We start from the raw sequence: 25,422 nt of genomic DNA on the forward strand, positions 1-25,422 counted from the left end.
ACTCTCCACGTGTAGTTGTTTCATTTTATATAATACACATCAAAGTAAGTTGAAAATATACCTTTTGAAGTTAACGTTACTTACCTCCAAATGGTTGCATAAAATTTCCTTATTTTCTTTTCATTAATTTTTTCTTCTTTAGTTGGTAAAACAGTCATCTTCCCACAACTGTCTGCAGGCAGTGAAGGGTGATATAGATGTGGGATGTTGTGGGCACCCATATCTCGCTCTCCTAATTTCTATTCATATATTTAATGTTACTCTTGCATTTCTTATGTGAGACTGGCGAATGTAGGTTCAGAGAGATAGACGGTGTATCCCCACCACAAGGTAGGTTTTACTTCCACAGTCCCCTCCAAAATCTAGGAAATATTTTATAATCCCACGTTATTACTTGTATCCTTGAATCTTTTCAATTAGTGAAGCTTTTTTATTTAATTTATTCTTGTTTCGACTTGTTTTATAAGTTATAACAAACTAATATAATTAGTCGGAGGTTTGAATTTCCTGTTTCAAAGCAGTCCTTTCTTGTGATTCTGTTTACTTAACTTCATTAAAATGTAATTACATTCACTCAAATATATATATATTTATTTATTTTTTCAATCTTCCGTACAAATTATACTGTTCTTTTAATTGTGTATTTGTACTTATCTCTCGTAAACAAATGATTTCAAACTATAAACTTAATTATTTTGATGATATACCGTTACCTTATATTGTGAATAAAAATTAGATAGATTTATTAAGTTTCTAATGATAAAAGTACGAATCACTGTACTTTCAATATTTATTTTCACTTTGTCAAAGCATTTCATTTTTCTTCAAGAGAAAACGTTTATTTACAAAAATATCTTGGAATTCCAGGTTTAACTTACTAAAACAATTTTAAGAACTTATATACGAGTGTTCACGTAGGTTTTATGTGTAACGAAAAATTAATTTTATGTAAAAGATTGCAACAGTTTCTTTATTGTTTTTTATATACTTTATCTCCACAACAACTATTTTATTTGATTTTAGCTGATTCTTCTACTTCCTTACAAATTACATTATGATCACCCCTGCGTATGGATTTACAACGCTAAAATCAGGGGTTCGATTCCCCTCAGCAGATAACCGATGTGGCTTTGCTATAAGAAAACACACAAACATCACTACTTCAGTATTGGAAGAGTTTGTTTCCCTTATTAGATACTGCACGTTCTGTAAACGATACTGTCTAGTTTATGTTTAGGATTATTCCAAATATATGTTAACAAAAAACCAAATACACAGACCTTTTATTAAAGTATTTATTTTTAACGTATCGATTTATTGATACGCACTTTCGAGTTATTGGTTTTAATAATCATAAAGTCGTTGGCTACCACAAACTATCATTATGTCGATAAGGTTCAACTATTTATGATAATAGAAGAACACGCATCTTCAAGAAATCAGTGTTAATAGTTCCCCTTGGTGGACTGAGCAGATTGTCTGATGTGGCATAAAACACATCTACACAATTTTAACACAAACACAAGATACCCTGTAACTCCCAGAGTTTTCAAAAGGTGAATGAACCTTTTTTTTTTTTTTTTTACCCAACTATTGTTTGATGTGTGAAGTCTCGACGTTGTGTTGCTCCATAACGGTAATAAGTATCCGTCTTTTCCCTGGCTCATTCGGTGCACCTCAAAGAGGAATACAACAGCGTCAAGACCTTGTTAGAAGCCTTGAAGTATGATGAGTATGAGTGAGAGGTTATCGGATACTTCAATATTGTGACATTCCTGATGGGTCTTCAAGGAGGCTTTAGCAAGTTTCTCTGTTATCTTTACCTTTGGGACAGCATAGAAACCGCAGTGCACTACAACAGGAAGCACTGGTCATAAAGGACCACTTTCTCTCTCAGGAGACATAGTGTCAAGTTTGAGCCACTAGTGGACGTCCAGAAGGTGTTGTTCCCACCATTGTACATAAAGCTGGGTTTTATGAAAAAAAATTTCAAAGCTTTTAATAAGAAATCTGCAGCCTTCAAGTACCTTCAAGACTTCTTCTCCAAACTGTCTGAGGCAAAGTTCAAAGCTCATGTCTTCGTTGGAACACAAATAGAGAAGATACTAAAGTGCACAGAATTTCTCAAGAAGCTCGGTAAGAAGGAATAAAAGCTTGGGGTAGCTTTGTCGCAGTGATTTCGAGTTTCTAGGCAATCACAAGGCCGAAAATTACGTGGAACTGTTTGAGGCTCTGGTAAAAACTACTGTAAAACGGGCAGCAAAATTTCCCTGAAAGTCCATATCCTTGACGCTTATCTTGATAAATTCAAGGAGAACTAGGGAGCACACTCAGAGGAGCAAGGCGAGCGTTTTAAACAAGATTATTGGAATTTGAACGCCACAACGAAGGAGCGTATAACGAAATCATAAAAGTCACAAATCTCGAAAAACAACTAACTTCTGAACTTTTTGAATAAATTCAGTACAAATACATGCAAATATTGATTCAACTGTTCATTTGTTTACACCCTGTGTAAATGAAAATGTGGAAATTTGTCCGTTTTTACATAGAAAATGAGTTAACTTCTAAATTTCATTATCCAAGCCACAAAAGCAAGGTTTGAAGGGAAAAACGGCCATTTACTGTAATTTTACAACATAATCAATTAAAAAACAGCACATACTATCCAGGAACAAAGTTTGTGTTACATAGTGTAATCAGAGAACAATTAATTTTGTGTCAGGTCTTAAACACTATGACCTTAAGAGGCCTGCGTGTACTTGTAGTTGCTATTTTCTCTAAAATGAATTTCATTGGCGACTTTAAACCTTGATTCCTATTGGTTCTAATTACCTGACGACTGGTCTCAAAATCCTTACTTAATGGTATAAAAAGACTCGGCTATCACCTCAAGAAATAGTGAGGAATTGTATAAAATAGTTGTGCCGAAAGTCATATAGAGAAGTCATACTTCCCTTATAAAGTTTAAAGTGTTTAATTTGTCTTATTGCAGACGTGATTGTTTTGTTTCGTTTTTCAGTGACCATAATTATTTTGTTAGTTTATTCAGTTGTTTATTGTTTAGGTTCTGAGCACAATGTTCGGACCAGTAACGATCGTCCTTTTTATAATACTGTTCACAATCTGGATACTGTAAGTAGATTTTTCTGTATTTTAAAGACATTAGAGACATTTTTTGAACATGAAACATCTTTTCTGTACAGGCTACTACTGGTAACACTTGTTGTGAACGATTTCCTTTTTAATAAAATACGTAAAAGTAGGTTTGTTTTCAGTTTTGCCCAAAGCTACACAAGGGCTATCTGCGCTAGCCGTTCCTAAGTTACCAGTGTAAGACTAGAGGGAAGGCAGGTAGATATCACTACCCACCGATAATTCTTGGGCTACACTTTTACCAACAAATAGTGGGATTGACCGTCACATTATAACGCCTACACGGCTGAAATGGCGAGCATGTTTGGTGTGACGTGGATTCAAACGCGAGACCCTCAGATTACGAGTCGAACGCCCTAATCCACCTGGCCATGTCAGCATTAAAGTATGTATACTTCATTCAAAGCTAGCTCTTCAACTCTATTGTCAGACAGTACTGATATGTGTGTGGAATCTTTCTAAAGATACAGCTATATCAACAAGTTGCTGTTTGTTGATGAGATATTTTTGTGTGTTTTTTTTTTACGTGTGTTTTCTGTCAGTAAAGCCACATCGGGTTATCTGCTAAGCCCACCGAAGGGAATCGAACCCCTGATTTTAGCGTTGTAAATACGAATACATACCGCTGTACTAGTGAAGGGCAATGAGATATTTCTAAAAACAAACTCCACCATTAACATTTTATTTAGCAGCTAATAATATGTTATAAAATAAAAGGAAATTTAGTTTTCTCATGTTGTTTTATGTTAATTTCAACATCTATTACAAAATAGTAAAACTTTCTGATGGATTACATAAAATTAGTTTTAATATGTATTACAGAAAGTCAAAATAACATCTCGTGGATAGTCTGAAATTATTTTCAATGTGTGATATAAAGAAGCAAACTAACGTGTAATACACATATAAAACATATAATAATATTTTTGTCCGAGTTGCTACACAGAAAACAGGTGAAAACTAAGTGTTATGCTGACTCCCATTTCCGTGTACAGCAAAAACATTATTTTCGATACTAAAGCAAAACCACAAAGTTGATCACATAAAACTTACGACAACAGTTACAATACATTAGGCAATTTCACATGTTTATCTGTATTTGTCATTTCCACACCCTTGCACATATACTGAGTGCAGAACTATTATATATAAATATTTCGATTGAGGACATACTTATATTACAAAACCAATGTACTGAATTAAATTATTTTTGTAAAAGAATACGTTATCACACTCTATACAAACTGAACTAAAAGGACTAGGTACAGAGTATAATATAAAATAAGGATGGTTTTATTTTGAAATAAACATTCTTTAATATAGCGACGGTCTCTCACTACTAGACTATGAGTTAATAAAGGTATTCATCTCTCGAGATATTATTATAACAGACGTACATATATATTCTTCAGAAAACAAAAATGTTTAAAAGTTTTCATATCATATTAACGTTTCGTAACTTTATTGTGAAAGTTGTTTCACCCCCTAAATTTTGAATATTAGTTGTTAAGATAACCATCATTTTGTTTTCCCTGGTCCAGAGGGAGTTCAGAGATCGGTGTAACAAACTGTCATTATGAGGGTTCAAAGTTTGTACTCTTTTAGCAACATTAAAAATGGTAGATGGATGTTGTTAACTTGTGAATGCATACTTTGTTTGAAGTATGTTGTTAACTTGTGAATGCATACTTTGGTTGAAGTATGTTGTTAACTTATGAATGTATACTTTGGTTGAAGGATGCTGTTTACTTCTAGATGTGTAATTTGGTTGAAGAATGTTGTTAAATCTAACTTTTTATTTTCTAAACATTAGAAGAAGGAGACAACATTTCAACAGTTTTGTCAAGCTAGGAATTCCAGGACCAAAACCTAATTTGTTGTTTGGTAACATGTGGGAAATATACTGGAAGGTATGATTTTATTTTCTTTACTGAAAATATAATTCAATTGTTTAAACTTGTATTTTTATCTTTCACTTTTAAAATATTACAGTCTTGTAGTTCTCTTCGTCTCTGAACATGTGTATAATGATATTTGTTTAAATGTTTAGTGAAATAAACTATACAAGAGGAATTTAAGCAAAAATTTCAAAATTTGTTGCAGTAACAAGTATAACATAAGTGTTTTAAGATGTGTTTGTGTGGTTTAAACGCCTAAATCAGGCAAATGAACAATAAATTAACCGCAATAATATGAAAAGTAACCATTGATATCTTATATCTATAAATACAGGGACCACTTTCTTGTCTTCAAAGTTGGATAGATCAACATGGAAAGGTTTTTATGTAAGTGATACATAATTATTACATACTTATACGAAATGAGTTTGTATTTATATCATATATACTTGTTTTCGTCATCTAACCTCGAAGTAAAACAAAGTTTCTGAATATATACGAGACATCTTATCAATACTTTGTAAAACTTTAGCAAGTTATGTTCAATAACATTCAGTTGAACAGGTCAGGTCGCTAGTCTTTATTAATTAATACTTAATTAAATAATTCATTACTTACATATTTAATTAAACTATTCAGGTCAGTATGTTATCATGTGTTTTCTTTAAGTTATCTCTGAGTTAAATTTCTTGAACAACAATAAACCAGTAAGAGTGGTGCCATTAACTAACCGTTTTATTCAAAATAATGAGTACATAAATTATTGTTAAATAAGCACCAAGATAAACTATTCAGCTACAAATTTCGGTCATTGAAAGTTTAGGGAATCTCTGTACTAACCCTAGCAACTGTCGTGACATTTTTTATATGACGCTGTTTAACCACATTAACTCTGTTTTTGTTTTTTTTAATAATCAGTTGTTTGTCACTGGAATAAATTAATTAAATTCCTTTTTAAACTAGTTAAGATTCTTAATAGTACTTAAAAGTAGCGTTTTATATGAGGAACGTTTCACTTTGTTAATCTAGCATCATTAGGCATAGAAACTACAATCTGGAAATTAGCAACTTAGAAGCCAATGGGAAGTAACAGATATTTGATTGGTTCCTAAAGCAACTCAAACTATGAACATAAATTTCCGACACTTAGCTGAGTTTACCATACTAGTATTGTAATAAATAATCCCACACTATAGATAATCCAGCTATACGCCATGGCTGTCAAAATATTTAAACTTGAAACAGGTATTAATCATGTTTCTTACCAGTAATGACACTTAAAGTCATTCTTTAATACCAAGTAGCAAACCAGCTAACACTGAATATTGAAATTCAAAGAGATGACATTTAAGCTCCATCTGTAGGTAAAAAGAAAAGGTAAGCTAATTATCCTTTATATTTTTTTCTTTTCTGATCAGCTTATTATTAAACAGTTTCAGTTGTACATATCTGACATTAACAATTTGATACAGGACAGTTATTTGGAAAAGAAATAATGATATATTCTCGTCAGCTTTCACATCTTAATTCTAACATATATATGTGTGACTAGGATGCGGTGTAAGACAACACAGTTTCCCTAGTTTGACATGAAGCAACTATGCCTGAAACAAAGGTGTTATTTTATAAAGAACAAGCAATAGTTTTTATGTTGATTTCCGTATTCCAGCTACTTCTTTGGAATGAGACCAGTTTTAGTGGTGATGGATCTCGACCTGTTAAAAGAAATTCAGATTAAGGATTTCATGGATTTTGCAGATCGACCAGTAAGGATTGTTTCTATCCATGTGCCTTTCGTTAAATGTTTATTAAAATGTAAATCTAATTAATGTTATATTATGATTGAAAACTTTTACACAAAGTTTCTGTTTCAATCCAAACCTGACATTGTTTCATTAAATATTTCTATAACATAAGAAGTTTCGACAAACCAAGTTTAAAACAACGCCAAATTGATTACAAAATATAATTTATATCGTTTTCTTCTCTAAAACCTCTCACCAAATTGTGATCAATTATATTAAGAACTGATGAGGAAATTTATTTTTGTAACAGTTTTTATACATATTATTTCTTACAGCTCGTGTTGTTAAATATTCTAGAATTAGTGATACTGGTTGTATGTGGTATATGTAAACAACCAACAGTGTATTCAATAGTAAAATAACTGAATATTGTGGTTTTCTTCAAGGTGTTACTTTTGCATCGTGATTTATCACTGGGTTTTTAGGGTCTTTTTGAATTAGATCCACCAAGAAAACCCGGAGAACCTATTAACGACTTCCTAATTTTCTTGCGTGGAAGTCGCTGGAAGAGAGTTAGAAGTGTAATAACCCCTTCCTTTACTACCATGAAACTTAAAACAGTAAGTATTAATTACTTTATTCAACTCGTGAATATTCACAGATGTCTTTTTTAGAGCAACTATAAAATGCAGTTCTTTTTTCAGAAATTCGTTTGTCCTAAGCTCAAATGCATATTTACACCCAGATAAAGAGTTAACAGACACCACCTGTAACAGCTTATTAAACACATGTTAACTATCCTTCACAGTTCACAATTAGTAAGCTCATTCACACAACGTGCAATCGTGTTTCACCGTTTTATAAAATAAACGGGTTGCATAAAATAATATTAACCCCATTCATGTTCTTTAAGGCTATTCATTGGTCCACAAAATCCTCTCTATTGCTCAACTGTAAGTTTAAAGGATTATAATACTAAACTACAAGTTTTCATACCCTTGGCGTGTACAGTACAGACATTTCGTTGTGTGCCATTCCATATACCCAGAAACCAACAATGGATTTGGAATAAGTTAATGCTGTTTCAGAGAAAGTCGTATTGTCCTAATTTCGTTAATTACTTTAAAATATATCAAGCAGTTTAACAAGCCACATAAACAATTTTGTTTATAATTCTAAAAAAGAACAACTCTTTTGAGCAACAAAGGTTACAACCGTTATTCTGCAAAAGAAACTTTTAATCAGTTGTTAACATTACAATCATATGTAAAACGTGAATTTTTTTATTTATTCTGTCGACAACACGAAGATTAGAAACAATATATTTGTAAAAAAAGAAATTATTAACACAATTATAGAACGAAATATATTTTACTAAATATTTATTTGAATATTTTTGAAGGATTCAAAATCCGTCTTACAGTAAATAATATTACACATTTTTTACTTAATTTTTACTGATGTTCCTTGTAGAATATTCCAACACCCACTTCGATATTTAACGAAAATGTGTAATTTGATATGTAATGTTTTATTCTTCAACCCACAGATAACAATAAGACGAACATTCACGTGTATTTATTAACAACATATAAAATATTGCGCAGTATTTTAAATTATTTTATTTATAAATATAACTTTCTCTTTTCCTTCACTAGATGGCACAAACTATGGATGAAACTATAAATGACTTATTAAGAAATATTGAGGAATATTCCAAACAAGAAAATTATCTAGACGTATATAAGCTATTCCAGGCCATGACTATGGACGTTATAGTTAAATGTGCTCTAGGAATTGATGCACATGTTCAGAAAAATCCCATGGAACACGAGTTAGTCAATCATGCCAAAGTAATTTTCGATACTTCAATACAGTCGTTGCTTTACCTCATTCACAGTGAGTTTTGGTATTTTGGTGCGTATAATAGTTTTAATAAATTTGTTATAGTGGATAAAGTGTGTATAAAATTGTTTCAATTTGCAACATTTGCTTAACAGTGTTAGGTCTGACACTTCAAACGTACTCTCTACCGAGGGAAGGAAGATGTCGTCAAAGATGACGAGTCCAAATGTTGTCATAAGATAGAAGGATGTTTGTGACGGTCTTAGAAGCGACCATTACTCATATAATACATGTCTCATCATGTTGATAATTAGTTAATTAAAGCATTTTGAAAGGATGCTTAATACTAATTCATTAAATGGTTAAATATTAATTCGTCCTAAAAAAATTCTTAACACTAATTCATTTATAAGTTTTTCATTAATTAAATTAATTGCAATGAATTCATCACAGAAAAATAACGCTTAGCTAATTCATGAGTTAATTAATTTTTATGTCCTAAAGAGACTATATCTTTCTCAGTCAGGTTAAAATATTTCAGTGATACACTCAAATGTCAAAACTATATTCAGTGTAACATTGTCGTTAATTTATATATTTTACCCCATGCACTATAGATGTCTGTTCATTTGAACCTCTCTAAAAAGGTGAAAATATCATAGAATATTAAAAAATGACTTCATACAATATTGTACATCGTCAATAAAACGTTTATTATACAATAACACTTTTACCAACTTTTCACAAATAATTTTCACATTTTTTACATGATGAGAAAAGTGTTTCATGTAAGGAAATTACAAAACATTGTTGATTTTTATACATTTGATAAGATGTCAATGAAAGATAATCCATGTTAGGAAAACATGACGAGATAAAACTGTTTTCAAATAGTCGAAGAATAATTACAATGGTAATTGACAACTAAAGTTTTTTTTAAACCGTAATTGACAACTGACGTTTTTGGTATTATGGAGATTGTTTTGATTGATTAATAATGTGATAGAACAAGTATGTACAGCAGTTATTAGAGACAATGGGTAATCTTATATTCAACTGTTGTGTCAATGATTTCGTGACACCCACAGATGAACAGAGAAGTGTCAAAGTGTGACTGAAATGTTATTCTTCAAGCATTCTATTCTTATTTAATGGGTTTCAATAACATAGAATTATGGCTGAATGTTTTTATGTTATTTATTTATATGTTATGATTTAAAATGAATACTCGATAAAAAATTGTAAGTTTTCTTATTTTGAGTATTAGCGAACTAATTGTTGAAAGAATAATATACGACAATCTCCTATATTGTGACAGTACATTTTTCCTAATCATTGATGACGTCATTTAGATAATGATTGATCTTATTATCATTTGCTCATAACATGAGTGACCATATGATCATTTTTAACATATGTTCGAATCGCATTTGTAAGTTATTTTTTAGTGTTTCAGGTACTTTAATAGAAAATATATGAATTACCAGTAAGTCATTCCGTTATTACTTTTACGTGTAGGAATGTTTATATTTTCTTACAGCAAAGCCACATTGGGCTATCTCTTGAGCTTACCGAGGGGAATCGAACCCATGATTTTAGTGCTGTAAATCTGTAGACATACCGCTGTACTCACGGTGGCTTAGATGTAGGAAAAATGAATTACTTGTAAAATAACATAAAGGTGAAAGAGTACGTGTTTGTATACTTAACAGGGTGGCTGGTGTTCCCTGAGATATTTTAGGTAACTAGTATATTCTGTATGCACATCATTAAGTCTGTGGACAGGTTTTAATACTCGTAGTGGGCAGAGCACAGATACCCATTCTCTTGCTTTGTGTTTAACTATAAACAAAGAAACAAATAACGTTGTGTGTAATTCTTATAACATGTGCTTACAAGTGTACCAAGTGCTTACGTAAAGAAAACCTTTGTCCTGTCTTTGATTTAAAAAGTGTCATAAAATAAACTTATCCCTGCTGTTAGGTAGATCAAAACTGGCTTTTTTCAATGACATAAATTTTTATCTAATATGTATCAATAATATTTCTAAACATTATACAATTAAAAATAATAATAAAATCTCACTTATTTGAGTAGAATCGATCATTCATTCAGAAAAATTGTTCTGAGCCGACTGTTACAGTCTGAGAATTTGCTGTATATTGCGCATAGTATGCAATAATTTTACTCTAACAAATATTAAGAATACTCAGTTAGCGTTTTGTATAACTTTGAAGGCAGATTGCGAAAATGTTTCATCATTAATAAGCAAATTTGATAAAAGTACAGTTTAATTAAATACAATAATTGTACTGAACTGACATGCATCACTACATATTGATAGTTTTGTAAAGTGCATCGTATATTTTAAATTTATTAAGTTCACAAGTAACTACAGTCTATTAGAATTGACTTTTATTTTATTAAACATTTTTATAAATATATTATAAAGTTCATACGTTTAAGTATAGTTTTATTCTGAGTTGAATGAAACATGCTGATAGTTTTCAACTACATTATATCATGATCTATGCTAAATAATAAAATAATTATATAAATGTTACGCAAGAACTATATTTGGTGACTCTTAAATTTTAATAGAACCAATTAAAGTGTGGTATACTAATGGAGAACTCATTGCCAAATATATTGTGTATTGATAATTGTTAATGGACTGATTAAATACATTTAGTGATCTGTAAAACTAAATATTATTTAGACATTCTAATTAACATTATATAGTGTTTATAGTAAGATATGTTTTGTGTGTATATATACACACATATGATAAACACTGAACTGTATAATTTATGTTAGCAAAAACTTTGTTTACTTCGTTTTACCACCGAATAGTAGAATTGACCGTACCTTGAAACGCCCCCACGGCTGAAAGGACGAGCAAATTTGGTGTGATGGGGATTTGAACCCAAGACCCTTAGATTACGAGTCGAGTTTCACTACCACTGTCCATGAAAGACCTAACTTATAACAAAAACAACAGCTAGGGATTTGTATATTGTCTGTTTCATGATATAACGTCTGGTGTTGTAGGTGTAGTTTTTAATAAGTCATTCATTTATTATATTTAACTGTTGGACAGTTATTAGTTATGTATGATTTGTAAAACGTTAAGTGTCTTACAGAACATTGTCTTAAAGACTCTATGAACCGTTTAGATGTGTATTTCATACTTTCACATATTTTTCGTACGTTTGAAGTTGACACTCGGTTATTTAAAAAATGGACAGAAACAGTTTCTCCAGATTTGTTACTGTGATGTAAATCACTTTCACGTATTAGCCTCCAAATACAGTCTCCCATATGCTTTCGTTATACGCTACCAGGTTAAGTTTGAAGAGAAAAAAAGGTCTTTTCTTTCTAATTTAGGAAACTCTTTAGGGGCATAAACAGCAACGTTACACATTGACGAAAGTGTGTTAAAGCAAATGGTGCTTACTTTGATTAAACCATGTTTTACAACACTGGTTTATACTCTTCTAAACTTTGCTGTTCAAAAACGACATTTGTTTATGGACAACCAAATACTTTGTTGTAAATCAATAAAAGTGTTATTACATAATAAACGTTTCCTTGACGATGTAAAATGTACAATAAAGTTAAAGTTTTAAACATTGTATGATATCGCATCTTTTAGAGCGATATGAACCTAAAGACATATGTTATGGGTATGTGGTAAAATTCATATAATTGTGATATTGTTACATAAAATATTCCTATTGACATATTATAATATCATTGAAAATCTTTAAGTACTTGAATAAGTTACTGTTCTTATAGGACGCGGAATTTAATTACCTGATAAATTAGGTTTAAGATTTTTTTTACGACAAATTAATTAAAATTGACTTCCTGAATTAATTATGAATGAATGAGACTTAAGTGTCCTTTTTAGGACGAAGTAACTATAACTGATTTAATGAATTACTGTAAAGCATTCTTTTTAAGACGATTTAATTAATTAATTATCGGCATGATGAGACATATATTATAAGACTAACAGCTACCTGTTTTGTTGTCCTATCACCGTGCCCCCAACAATACGCCTTCTAATTAAAACTTTCGACGGCATGACCACTTGTAATGGCGACCTAGTCACAAGTTCCCATTGACGTGCACACTGATGACAACGTTTGGAAATATGATCCTGTTATCCAAAGTGACATCTCCCCTTTACACCCATTTAGCGCCCTGTTTTATATAGTCTGAATTGCTGGCTTTACTATTGTTGCCACTTGATTCATAACAAAAAGTACTATGCATGAAAAAAGGCAGATACTGTGACCTAACAGCATCAAAATAAGGGAAAAATGTGCCACCCATTTATCGTTCAAATGTTCATTAATGATTTTTATATAACTTTACGTCCTAATTATATCTAATTTTTATAAACGCAATTGCAAAAAAAAAAAAAAAACTGGTGAGATAAAATGTTATTTTACGTAGTTTACCACAAACAACATGATTTTTGTCGTATTTCTTTAATACAATTTTATGGTTGTATTTTAGTGTCGTTTCCGGCTTTTGGTTGGTTCACGAGAAATATCAGATATCTTCAGTTAAAATTTTGGAACAAAGGTTCCAATCCATTTCTCGATCTTGTGGAGGTTTGTCGTCAAGTTATGAAATCACGAGTAGCTGATCCAGCGGTATGTGTAAAAATATACTTTGACATCAAGAAGCTAACCCTTATATTAACGCTTATCTTAACAAAACTTTAGAACAAGGTTTAATATAGCCTTTTACGAACTTATTGTGCTGCTAAAACATAATGATTAAAACATTTGACTCATAATCTCTAGTTCGAATCTTCTCACCGATTATACCCGTCTCAACTAAGGAGAAGTGATAATGCGTCAGCCAATCGGCCCGACATGGCCAGGTAGATTAGGGCTTGCGACTTGTAATCTGAGGGTCACGGGTTCGCATCCCCGTCGTGCCATACATGCTCGCCCTTTTAGCCGTCGGGGCGTTATTATGTGACGGTTAAACCCACTATTCGTTGGTAAAAGAGTAGCCCAGGAGTTGGCGGCGGGTGGGGATGACTAGCTGCCTTCCCTCTAGTCTTACACTGCTAAATTAGGGACGGATAGAGCAGATAGACCTCGAGTAGCTTTTCGCGAAATTCAAAAACTTTCTTGTCACCTTTCTTGTAATTTATCATTTCAGCGAATCACTCGAGTAGTTTTCCGTATACTTTATTAACAATCATACAAACGAATATACTACGTTAAGTACTTCAAATGGGATTGATTTTTATATTGGAGAAATTAATGTAAATCAGTACTAATTATTTTTTGAATGAAAGAAAGATAATGTTTTATATATTTGGAAAACCATTTATATATCGTTCTTAGCTTGAATAAATATACCTTTACCAATTAAAACATAATTTTAAAACACTTCAGATTCACACATGGTTCTGATACATTTCGTTCCACCACAACTTTATTTCGACTGTTGTTTTCATGAGATTTTCTGATGTGCATATTTAACCTCATTTCAATATAAATAACTCAAACATCAGAATACTGCTTTTTGTCCACAAACATTTTAAGTATCGGCGAATCATAAGTTAATGACAAAGAGAAACTTTAGGCTAAGAAAATAGATTATGATATAAAAGAAAATACTATAGTTTCTCATATGTGTAATACCAAAACTACTAGAGTGTTGCTAACGGTAACAATGGATTTTTTTTTATTCTTCAAATATAGAAACGACGGAATGATCTTCTCCAGTTAATGATGGACTCTCAGAACATCAGTGTCAACGTCACGAAGGTTACAGAGAGTCAACTAACCGCTGGAGAAGAAAGACGCAAATCAAACCCTGACGAAAGTACACATGTTATCGACCAGTTTAATGGTATTTATTATAACCCGTTATAACACCACGATCATCTTCCTCTTCATGTAGCTGTGATCCAGGCTTTAGCAACTGATAAAGAGGAACATGAAACATTACCACAGACAACAATTTTGTCCATGAAACCCTAAAAACTTCTAACTGTAATTCTTCGTGTAATGTTGTGACCAGTAAAATTAATGTTTACTGAAGTTAAGACAAGAACAAACTCCTGATACGTATTATATGTACTTTGATTTGCAAATATAAGTAAAATAATAATCATTAATAACATAATTTCATAAAAGTATTATATTCATTTGAATACTTATTATATATTTCTTGTATCATTATAGTTTCCAAGAGTGGACTATCTGACAATGAAGTGTTGTATAACGCTATGATGGCTTTAGTAGCAGGGTAACTGTAGTTCTTTTAATGGTCATTTTATCATTAATTACAATATATTGCTGGTTGAAATGGCATATTAATTGCGATTAGTTTAACAGTTCCGTCATTACTAATAATCTACTGTATTAACTTGTAATACTTCAACAGTTAGAAATACTGAGAAATAATAATATTACCCTTAATACATAACTATTATTTTAAAATCACTTCAACTATTACAAATATTTAAGTAATAATAATACTCTTAATACATTACTATTATTTTAAAATCACTTCATCTATTACAAATACTTAAGTAATAATATTACCCTTAACACATTACTATTATTTTAAAACCACTTCAACTATTACAAATGTTTAAGTAATAATAATACCCTTAATACATTAGTATTATTTTAAAATCACTTCAACTATTACAAATACTTAAGTAATAATATTACCCTTAATATATTACTATTATAATTTTAACTTTAGGGCATAACAAAGTTCATATTCCTTTTGAACTTCAATTTTTTCTTCTGTTTCTTGTTTATGTATAACTCATTTCATATTAAAGTTAACCCCTGTGTCTCTGCAGTAAGTTTATTCAATCGAGTTTGGATGCTGATGCTGGGCCGAGCACAGGTTATCCATTGTGCTTAAGGACAACAAACATATATTTTTCTTTCAGCTATGAAACAACTAGTTCTGCTCTTGGTTACACCATACACCTACTGGTGCAGCACCCTAAAGTCCAAGAAAAATTAAGACAAGAGGTAGACGATTTCGTTGGGAAAGTACGTAAATTACAATACAGTTCACCACTTTCGCTTGTTAGTAATATTTTATTTCGAATATTTCAGCTGTTGTAAACAGAGCTTACCCTAAACAGAGTTCAGAAAATACTTTCACAGAACGTATGAATTTACTCACATAATCTAGAAATCTCGAGTAAAGTATTAACTTTATAAATCTAATAATCATTTTTGTATGAAGGATACATCAAACTTAGATTATTCATTTCGTACGATAAGATCGAATTGATGTGTATTTTGTTTAATAAAATAACGTTGACAGAAATGTAATATTTTAGGTAGGAAACTTGGACTACTTGTCTGTCCATAAACTCCGTTATCTGGATCAGGTTTTCAGCGAATGTCTCCGGGTTTATCCACCAGTTTTCCTGTAAGTTTTGAATATTTTTACGTAAATATAAAAATTAAATTATTTTTGGTAGCCATGAAATACGAGGGAAATAGTATAAAATCAAAAATGTCTCATACCAACGATATGGAAAACAAAAGAAAAATAGTAAGTATTTCAGTGATGTCGAGAAACCCACTAGTTGAGAAATTTATATGCAAAAACGGCTTGTTTGGGTGGAGAAAATATTTTACATAGAAGAGCGAACAACGTTTCGACCATTTTCGGTTATCGTCAGGTTCACAAAGAAAGAGGTAACTGACTGGAAGCTGACCACAACCCTGAAAAGGGTTGTGTAACTGTGTGTCGAAATGTAGAGGGCGGTATTAGAAGTTTTAATATATTATTTTATTTATTTTATTGTATTAATATAGGTATAAAGGCGTTCCTTTATATTGGTTTATTTTGGGTTTATGTTGTTGTATAAGTAAGGCTTCTTTAATTTTGCGTTTGTTTATGTTTGTTTCTTTATTTAGTATTTGAGTGTTTTCTATGGTTATGTTGTGTCAATTTGACTTGCAGTGTTCGAAAACGTCTGAAGTTGACTTTTTATGTTCTTTGAATCTGGTTTCCATTTTTCTATTTGTTTCTCCAATATAGAAGTCGTGGCAGTTATCACATTGTATTTTATAAATAATGTTGGTGTGGTGTTTCTCAGTGTAGTTTTTACATGGTATAGACCTCAGTTTTGTGCCTGGTTTTTGAATAAATTTGGTATTAACTGGAATCACATATTTTGTTACTAGTTTTTGCCAAATGTTGGTTATTTGTTTGCTGATGTCAGGAATATATGGTGTACAGCAGTATATGGTTTCGTGATTTTTTGATTCATGAGATATATTTAATTTTGTTAGTTGATTTTGCTTTCTGTCTAGGTGTGTGCGTATAATGTGTTCTACGATTTGTGGAAGAATCTTATTGATGTTGATGAAGTATTGTTTTATTTTGTCTAATTTTCGTTTATTTTATCTAGTGAGCATTGTTTTATGGCTGTGTTTATTTGGTTTCTTAGTATGTTGAGTTTTTGTTTTGTTTCATGTGCTGAGTCCCAAGGAATGTATAGTCCAGATAAAATTAGAAATTTATATTTTCCAGAAACACCTAAAAACAACATCTTAAACGATTTTTTCAAAGTATTTTCCACAAAACCATCAACATAATTTCACAAAACAGAAAACTAAAAAACAATCTTACAAAAAGAGACATTAATTCCATTAAAAACCTAAAACAAGACAAAAACATAAAAATTCTAAAAGCAGATAAAGGGTACGCTATAGTCATAATGAACACGAATAAATACATCCAAAAAATGAATAACATCCTATCAGACACAAACAAATTTTAACCAATACACATAAATCCAACAAAGACACACGAGACGCAACTGAACAAATTACTACTAAAAATGAAAAAAGCTAACACAATTTCACAAACATTTTATTCCTACCTACGTAAAACCGACTCACGCACACCGCAAATATACGGCATCCCCAAACCTCATAAATTAGATTGTCCATTACGACCAATAATGTCCACATATGAATCGTTTAATTACAATCTTGGTAAATACATAGCATGGGCATTCTCCAAATATGTAACATCAGCCAGCTCATTCATCAAAGACTCTTTTAATTTCAAGTCTAATCTAAATCAACTTAATCATAAAGCCTTAATGGCCAGTTTCGATGTTATATCCCTCTTTACAGAAGTTCCACCCACTGAAGCCTGTAAGATAGCCTTAGAACTCTATATCCGAGACCCTAACCCAACTGTAGAAATTCCCAGTAACCAGTTAGCAACCCTCATAGAATTCACCACTATAAGCACAAACTTCATGTTCAACAACCAATACTATGTACAAACAAATGGCGTAAGCATGGACAACCCAGTATAACCAGTTCTAGCCAATATTTGTATGACACAAATTGAAACACAAGCAATTAACATAGCATTACATCCACCACTATACTGGTACAGATATGTAGATGACACGGTTGCGGGATTCAAATCTACAGAACACATACTTAATTTTTTCAATCACATTAACTCTATACATCCCAACATTAACTTCACATGTGAACAGGAAGAAAGCAATCAAATATCATTTCTTAACGTCAAAATTACAAGAACCGTCACACAATTCAAAACAGAAATCCACCGAAAAATCATCCATACTGGACTATACATTCCTTGGGTCTCAGCACATGAAACAAAACAAAATCTCAACATACGAAGAAACCAAATAAACACAGCCATAAAACTATGCTCACCAGATAAAATTAACAATGAATTAGACAAAATAAAACAATACTTCATCAACATCAATAAGTTTCCTCCACAAACGGTAGAAAACATTATACGCACACACCTAGACAGAAAGCAAAATCAACCAACTAAAGTAAATACAGCTCACGAATAAAAAAACCACGAAACCATATACTGCTGCATACCATATATTCCTGACATCAGCAAACAAATAACCAACATTTGACAAAAACTAGTAACAAAATATAACATTACAGTTAATACCAAATTTATTCAAAAACCAGGCACAAAACTGAGGTCTATACCATGTAAAAACTACACTGAGAAACACCACACCAACATTATTTATAAAATACAATGTGATAACTGCCACGACTTCTATATTGGAGAAACAAGTAGTAAAATGGAAACCAGATTCAAAGAACATGAAAAGTCACCTTCATACGTTTTCGAACACTGCAAGTCAAATTGACACAACATAACCATAGAAAACACTCAAATACTAAATAAAGAAACAAACATAAACAAACGCAAAATTAAAGAAGCCTTACTTATACAACAACATAAACCCAAAATAAACCAATATAAAGGAACGCCTTTATACCTATATTAATACAATAAAATAAATAAAATAATATATTAAAACATCTAATACTGCTCTCTACATTTCGACACACAGCTACACAACCCCTTAAAAACATGTGGTCAGCTTCCGGTCAGTTACCTCTTTCTTTGTGAACCTGACGATAACCGAAGAAGGTCGAAACGTTGTTCGCTCTTCTATGTAAAATATTTTCTCAACCCAAACGAGCCGTTTTTACATATAGATTTACTATATTATATTATATAGAACACATTAAAATATGTAGTACATGGTGTTTTCTGCTTTCATTTTCCTTTATTGGGTTAATTGAAACTGTAAACAACTAGAGGTTTTTGAGGGTCATAAACTTCGTTAGTTTGACTAAGTAGTTGTAAACAATGTGACTATAAATCAAAGGTGGTCATATCTAAAGATTATACCAATACAGAAGGAACTAGAGGATCACTCAGTAGAGTTCATACACGTTATTCAGCTTTGATCATATTCAGCTCTAAAAAATACGAAAATGTCTCCGTACGTCGTTTGTTATCAACTGATTTGGATCATTCTTGGCAGGAGATAAATGAATAATATTCTAAACATGTTTCATCAAAATGTGGTCAATTTGACTGAATGATAGAGCAAATAATAACATAAAAGAACAAATAATGTATCGGTTAACATGCTACAATCTCATTGGAATTTTGGTTTTTGTCTGGGAATTACGGTTGTGCTATGATTATTCGTGATTTTATATTAATAGGTTTGTTAATCGTGAGGCAAATAGAGATATAACATATGGATCCATTCGAATTCCGAAAGGAACGGCTGTACAGGTTCCTGTTTACCACCTTCATCACGACCCAGGTTTATGGCCAGACCATGAAACGTTTGATCCAGAAAGGTAATTACAACATATACATATATTGTGTTTGCTTTGTTTCTTTTCACCTTGCCTGACCTTGCAGCTATTAACGCACTATATTCTCTTCTTGAAGTTATAGGTCACGCAGTATAATAGTGTAAAATAAAGTCAAAATGACTTTCCAATAATGCGAGATATCTAATTGCCAGCCTAATGGCGTTTTTATTGAAAGGTTCAAGATACGAGTGGTGAAATGGCGTTTAATTCAATCACACTTTTAAGTGTGTAAGATTATAACAATGACAATCTAGTTAATAGGAGTCCACCACTGGTTCAGCAGAAAGTCTACGGATTTACTACGCTAAAATCAGGGGTTCGATGGACTCAGCAGATGGCCCAATGTGGCTTTGCTGAGAGAAAAAAACACACACGAACACACTCGTTAATAGGGTAAAATTACTTGAATAGTAAGTGCTGATTATTCAACCTCATCATTTACATGAGGGCACTTGACAAGTTTATTACCGAAGATAATTATCACAGTTCTTGTTTCTTCGATATTTCGCGTGTTGAAAAAGATTTTAGTTTTATATAAAGCTTGCAACTTTCGATAGACTTCTTCTTTGTTTCTATCTATTACTTTATTAAAATAGCAAAATATATGCTTATGTTTACAGAAAAAGCCTTTGGGTTGGCTTTAAAAATATTTTCGTTTTAAAAAGTTGTTTGCTTTTGTTCTATAAGTAGCATTCGTTCGAAAGGGTTAAACTATGTCTTATAACCGAAAATTTTACGATGACAAGAGTAAACTAGGGAAAGGTCGAGAAACTGCCATAAATTAATTTGTACAGCTTACAAAATCTTCGTTCATTGTTCCATAACTTGTATCTATAGCGATACGAAGGAAAATTAAAATATTGAAAGCATTTTAAAAAATGGCTAACTAACTCTACTTAAACAGTTGCGAAATGCTGGTTCCCAGTTCTATTGGTTTTCTAGTAATTAAAAATAAATAAATTTAAAATTCCTGCTTATTAAATGCTAGGTTATGCTATTTATTAGTTATAGAAAAATGAAAATATGTGGTAATTAAGACATTATTACAGGAAACTTATAACGGGACATCGCATATCAGTTATGTATAATATCATTTATAAACTTGTGTTAGACAATCAATTCAGTATTTAATACGCTTTCGAATATTTTGCTCAAAATAGAAGAAAAGTTCCTTAGTTTCTTAAATTGAACGAACGCAACTTTATATATATATATATTCTATATACGAGTGTCTATACAGTGTTGTTGTTTTAACAACTTTACCAACACTTTACCCCCAAATTTTAACTTTATATATATTTCAGATTTTCTGTTGATAATCACGACCACCATCCACTTGCTTGGCAACCATTTGGTCATGGACCTAGAAACTGTATTGGGATGAGATTCGCTCAGCTAGAAGCCAAGATGGCCATATCTAGAATAGTTCAGAAGTACTATTTGATGCCTTGTGAGAAAACAGAAAAGGTAACAATAACAGAATATATATTTATCACGTCCAACCAAACACACACCTACGTATATATATGTATATATAATAAGATACTGTTGAAAATGTGTATGTTCTTTTTAAATTTTATATAAACTTTATGTGGGTAATCTACATTTTCTTCTTGCTATGCTATATTGACTGTTTTAACAAGTGTCAAATATAGAGGCAGCCATTAAAAACAACATATTACATTCTGTGTATCTGTAACAGTGCAACTCAGCTTTCATTTCAACTTTAGATTTCGAAGACAATAATAATGATGTTTTCAGGAAATGAAGCCCCGGCATGGCCAGGTGAATAAGGCACTCAACTCGTAATATGAGGGTCGTCAGCTCAAATCCCCGTCACACTAAACATGCTAGACCTTACAGCCGTGGAGGCGTTATAATGTTACAGTCAATCCCACTGTTCGTTGGTAAAAGAGTAGCCCAAGAGTTGGCGATGGGTAGTGATAAACTAGCTGCCTTACACTGCTAAATTAGGGTCCGCTAGCGCAGATAGCCCTCGTGCAGCTTTGCGCGAAATTATAAACAAACCAAAAAAGGACAAATTCTAATCTTGTCTAACAATCGTGAAATTCTTTCTTTTGCTTATTGTCAATGCTCGGATGATCTCAGCTATCTAAAAGGAAGGTTTGGAGTGCTGTTTCAAGAAGATTGTTTTTAAGGTCATTTTTGCCCGGAATTTATAATAAAGGTTTTAACAATTCCAGTACGATCTATAGAGCGAACAACTACAGTGGCTTATGGCTTTAATTATTGTTACATTATTTCTTATCTTTTCAGGTATGATATGCTACCGCAGTGAGAAAAATGTAGTATAAATATGATATATGTAGTAATACACAAATAAATCATTATTATTTTTTCATATATATATATAGGAGTAATACACACATTGATTAGTATATTTGTGTGATTTACATGTAGTACTACACACAGATCAGTATTATTATGTAATATGTATAGTAATACAGAGATATATTAGTATTATTTTGTCATATATACGGCCCCGGCATGGCCAAGCGTGTTAAGGCGTGGGACTCATAATTTGAGGGTCGCGGGTTCCCATCCACGTCGATATGACGGTCAATCCCACTATTCGTTGGTAAAAGAGTAGCCCAGGAGTTGGCGGTAGGTGGTGATGACTAGCTGCCTTCCCTCTAGTCTTACACAGATAAATTTGGGAAGGCGAGCACAGATAGCCCACGAGTAGCTTTCTGTAAAATTCAAAAAACAAACAAACAATCACATGTATGTAGGATGCTTGTTAATTTTTCTAATCTTTGGTGTTTCTTCGTTTTCAGTGTATTGGAATTTACGTTCAAATAAATATAAGTTTCCTTTTAAAACTTGTAATTGTACACTTTAATGATAATTAATTTTAAGCAAGGTCTTCATAGAGATAAAGGTCAAGGTGATATAACCTTCTTGGAAAATATTTATTTGAGAACTGCTCATGTCTCAAGTTAAAATGTTTTTATATGAATTTTGAGACATATAATTTTCCTTTTTTCAAGATATTCGTCGAGTATATGCGTTTAATCAAATGAATGTTTCTTAACTTTGACTTCACTACATTAAATCTCTCATAATTTACAACTGATTTTGCGTAATCCACTCATAAACCTTTGATTGCAAATCATCTGAATTCTGCAGTAGAATAACTTTTGTTTTTTAACTATTCGCGCACAAAATGTATGTAGGGAAACTGATTTAAAGTTAAATTACAATTCTTTATAATAATGTTTTTGTTGTTCTTTTCTTTATATCAGAAACTGACCATCAAAATCGGTATGACTGTTATGAATCCTGCAAAAGGAGTTTTTGTAAAATTTGTCCCAAGAAATTCCCCGAAATGACGTATTAAAACACCAACATAACCTTTCTTAATCTACTCCACAACTGTATGTTCAATAAGCAGTGTAAAGATGTTTTAAATAGGATTGAATATTGAGTTTGTGGTACACTTTCACGTATATATTTGTCAAAGTGCGTATCTCTTTAATATCTTTGAAATACTTCGTACCTTCCAATATTCAATATTCAAATAAGAAATGATGTGTATTACGTTGTACCTTAATCAATAAAAGTTCTCCAAACAGATATTTTTGAAACTAAATGACTTAGAAAAATAAGACTTAAAACTTTCAGTGGTATTATACTGCAATTATAGCTTTATTATATTACTTCAATAATTCAGAGAATAATAGTTGTGAAGCGAAAATGCATTCTGGGGTTATATTTTATTAAAACACCAAACACATTGTGGTGTTAGCTATTTGTGAAGAAATGTGTGAGTAGTTAATGCACTTATTGCCCGGCACGGCACCAGAGGGTGTAACATGCACGTCCATGTTGAGAAGAGAGGTGGAGAAAATGGAATTATAGAACCCACAAACAATGAAGTCATCAGAAAATATGACGTCATAGTTCCAGGAAGTACCGTCAGAGGGCGAATTGCTATTAAAGATTGAAGACAGAGAGAGTGTTGATATACGTGCCACCATAGTTCATCGAAATAGAGCCATACAATAATGCCACCAGAGATGATGACGACACTTGTCTTAACGTCAGAGCCTGCACTGTTTCTATGAGTGACCTTTGTACTTCCTAACAAGTAACAGTCTTGACGTCAGACAGAGGTTTATCTCAAAGTTTTACGAGAAATACATCAAGTGAATGATAAATATTGTTATTTTAAGTAACAGCGAAGACAAACAGGACATCATTCTTTTGTCATATTTATTTGTAACAAAATGAAAACACACATGGAAGTTAAATTAGCATTTTTCAGAATATAAAATGTATAAAGTAAATTACTAAATATAATATATGAATTTTTTAAAATAATGTAAAGTTAAACAGCAGGTATATTATAATCCTTCAGAATACTGTGTGCCCCAAAGTAACAGTATCCTGGGTAACGATAACATCTTCCACACATATAAATACTATTAAAATTATGTAAGTGAAATTAATTTCTTCAAGAACAATAAAAAATTATTCTTATATTGATAGAATTATCAGAAACGAAAGAAAACACAGGATAGTTAAATAGGTATCCTTTTTATGATAAATGTTGTAAAAAAGTGTTCTTGAGTAAGGAAACTAGAAGCTGTAATCAGTCTATAGAAACTTTATCAGCCTTTGTGAGACATATGTAATACACAAATAACAATTCGAAACATAAGATAAAAATCTATATGCAATCCTGAAGAATATTATAACACTTGAAAACCACATGTAATATAATCAACTATATAAATGAAAAAAAAAGATCTGTATGTAAACCTACGTGACTGTCAAACTTTGTGAATTGTACTTACTTTTTTTATTTATAAAGTGAAACAAAAAATGGATATCACACATGATATGGCCATATGGCTGAAGTAAAGCCCCATTAACATTGTGAGCTTACGGAATCTTCATAAAACCATTCCCTTTAAAACTTATTAATGCAATCCACCTAATAGCATCATTCGCCTGTAGTAAGACTATTCAAGTTCTAAAAACTATAAAATTATAAAATAACATGTATCACATACATTATTTTATCAAGAACAATAGAAGTCAATTACGAACAGCATAAAGACAAAATAGTGAGAGATAAAATAATCTTTAGGGAGAAAATGGACTTGGTTCATATTAGTTATCGCATCCAAAACTAAAACTGAAAATATTAAATTCAGCTCTTGCTATTTATATATCTATCAAGTTTTCTTTTGAACTCACTCAAATTTACTGTTTTCACAAAATTCGAAAACAACTCATTCCATAGGCGACCAAGTGTATTCGAAAAATAGACCCCCCCGCAGTCGTTCAGCGGTATGTCTGCGGACTTACAACGCTAAAAACCATGTTTCGATACCCGTGGTGGGCAGACACAGGAAGCCCATTGAGTAGTTTTGTGCTAAATTCCAAACGACAAAACAATGACATTTTTCATTATTCAATATTTCTGTAAATATAATTTAAAATCCTATTTACCCTACCACTAGCAAAAGCACACTTCTTGGATGGCTTCAAGAAAAACAATCATTACTCCAAAATCCTTTC

The 25,422-nt window shown here is 31.7% G+C and overlaps 1 protein-coding gene across 2 annotated transcripts; it reads left to right on the forward strand.

The window, feature by feature from the left end:
- Nucleotides 1–2,901: 2,901 nt before the first annotated feature.
- On the forward strand, nt 2,902–24,285 carry LOC143244667 (cytochrome P450 3A8-like). 2 transcript variants are annotated; one of them, XM_076489767.1, is made up of 14 exons: nt 2,902–3,135; nt 4,970–5,066; nt 5,389–5,441; nt 6,724–6,820; nt 7,285–7,419; nt 8,458–8,698; nt 13,172–13,311; nt 14,380–14,530; nt 14,866–14,929; nt 15,591–15,732; nt 15,993–16,084; nt 19,714–19,854; nt 21,177–21,339; nt 23,139–24,285. In XM_076489767.1, the coding sequence occupies exons 1-14, from the start codon at nt 3,080–3,082 to the stop codon at nt 23,223–23,225; spliced, it is 1,659 nt and encodes a 552-aa protein (XP_076345882.1). In that variant the 5' UTR covers nt 2,902–3,079; the 3' UTR covers nt 23,226–24,285. The 2 variants fall into 2 exon arrangements, with proteins under 2 accessions (XP_076345882.1, XP_076345888.1); XM_076489773.1 differs by having other exon boundaries at nt 15,591–15,696; nt 23,139–23,496.
- Nucleotides 24,286–25,422: the final 1,137 nt, after the last annotated feature.

This window comes from Tachypleus tridentatus, chromosome 1 (genome assembly GCF_004210375.1).
Source record: "Tachypleus tridentatus isolate NWPU-2018 chromosome 1, ASM421037v1, whole genome shotgun sequence".
In the NCBI taxonomy this organism is placed as follows: domain Eukaryota; kingdom Metazoa; phylum Arthropoda; class Merostomata; order Xiphosura; family Limulidae; genus Tachypleus; species Tachypleus tridentatus.

Excerpts from the sequence above, each read along its gene's own strand:
- LOC143244667 (XM_076489767.1), top strand. The coding sequence starts at position 3,080 with ATGTTCGGACCAGTAACGATCGTCCTTTTTATAATACTGTTCACAATC. Across the intron at positions 14,531-14,865 it reads TGTTATCGACCAGTTTAATG|TTTCCAAGAGTGGACTATCT; the intron begins GTATTTATTATA and ends GTATCATTATAG. Across the intron at positions 14,930-15,590 it reads ATGATGGCTTTAGTAGCAGG|CTATGAAACAACTAGTTCTG; the intron begins GTAACTGTAGTT and ends TTTTTCTTTCAG.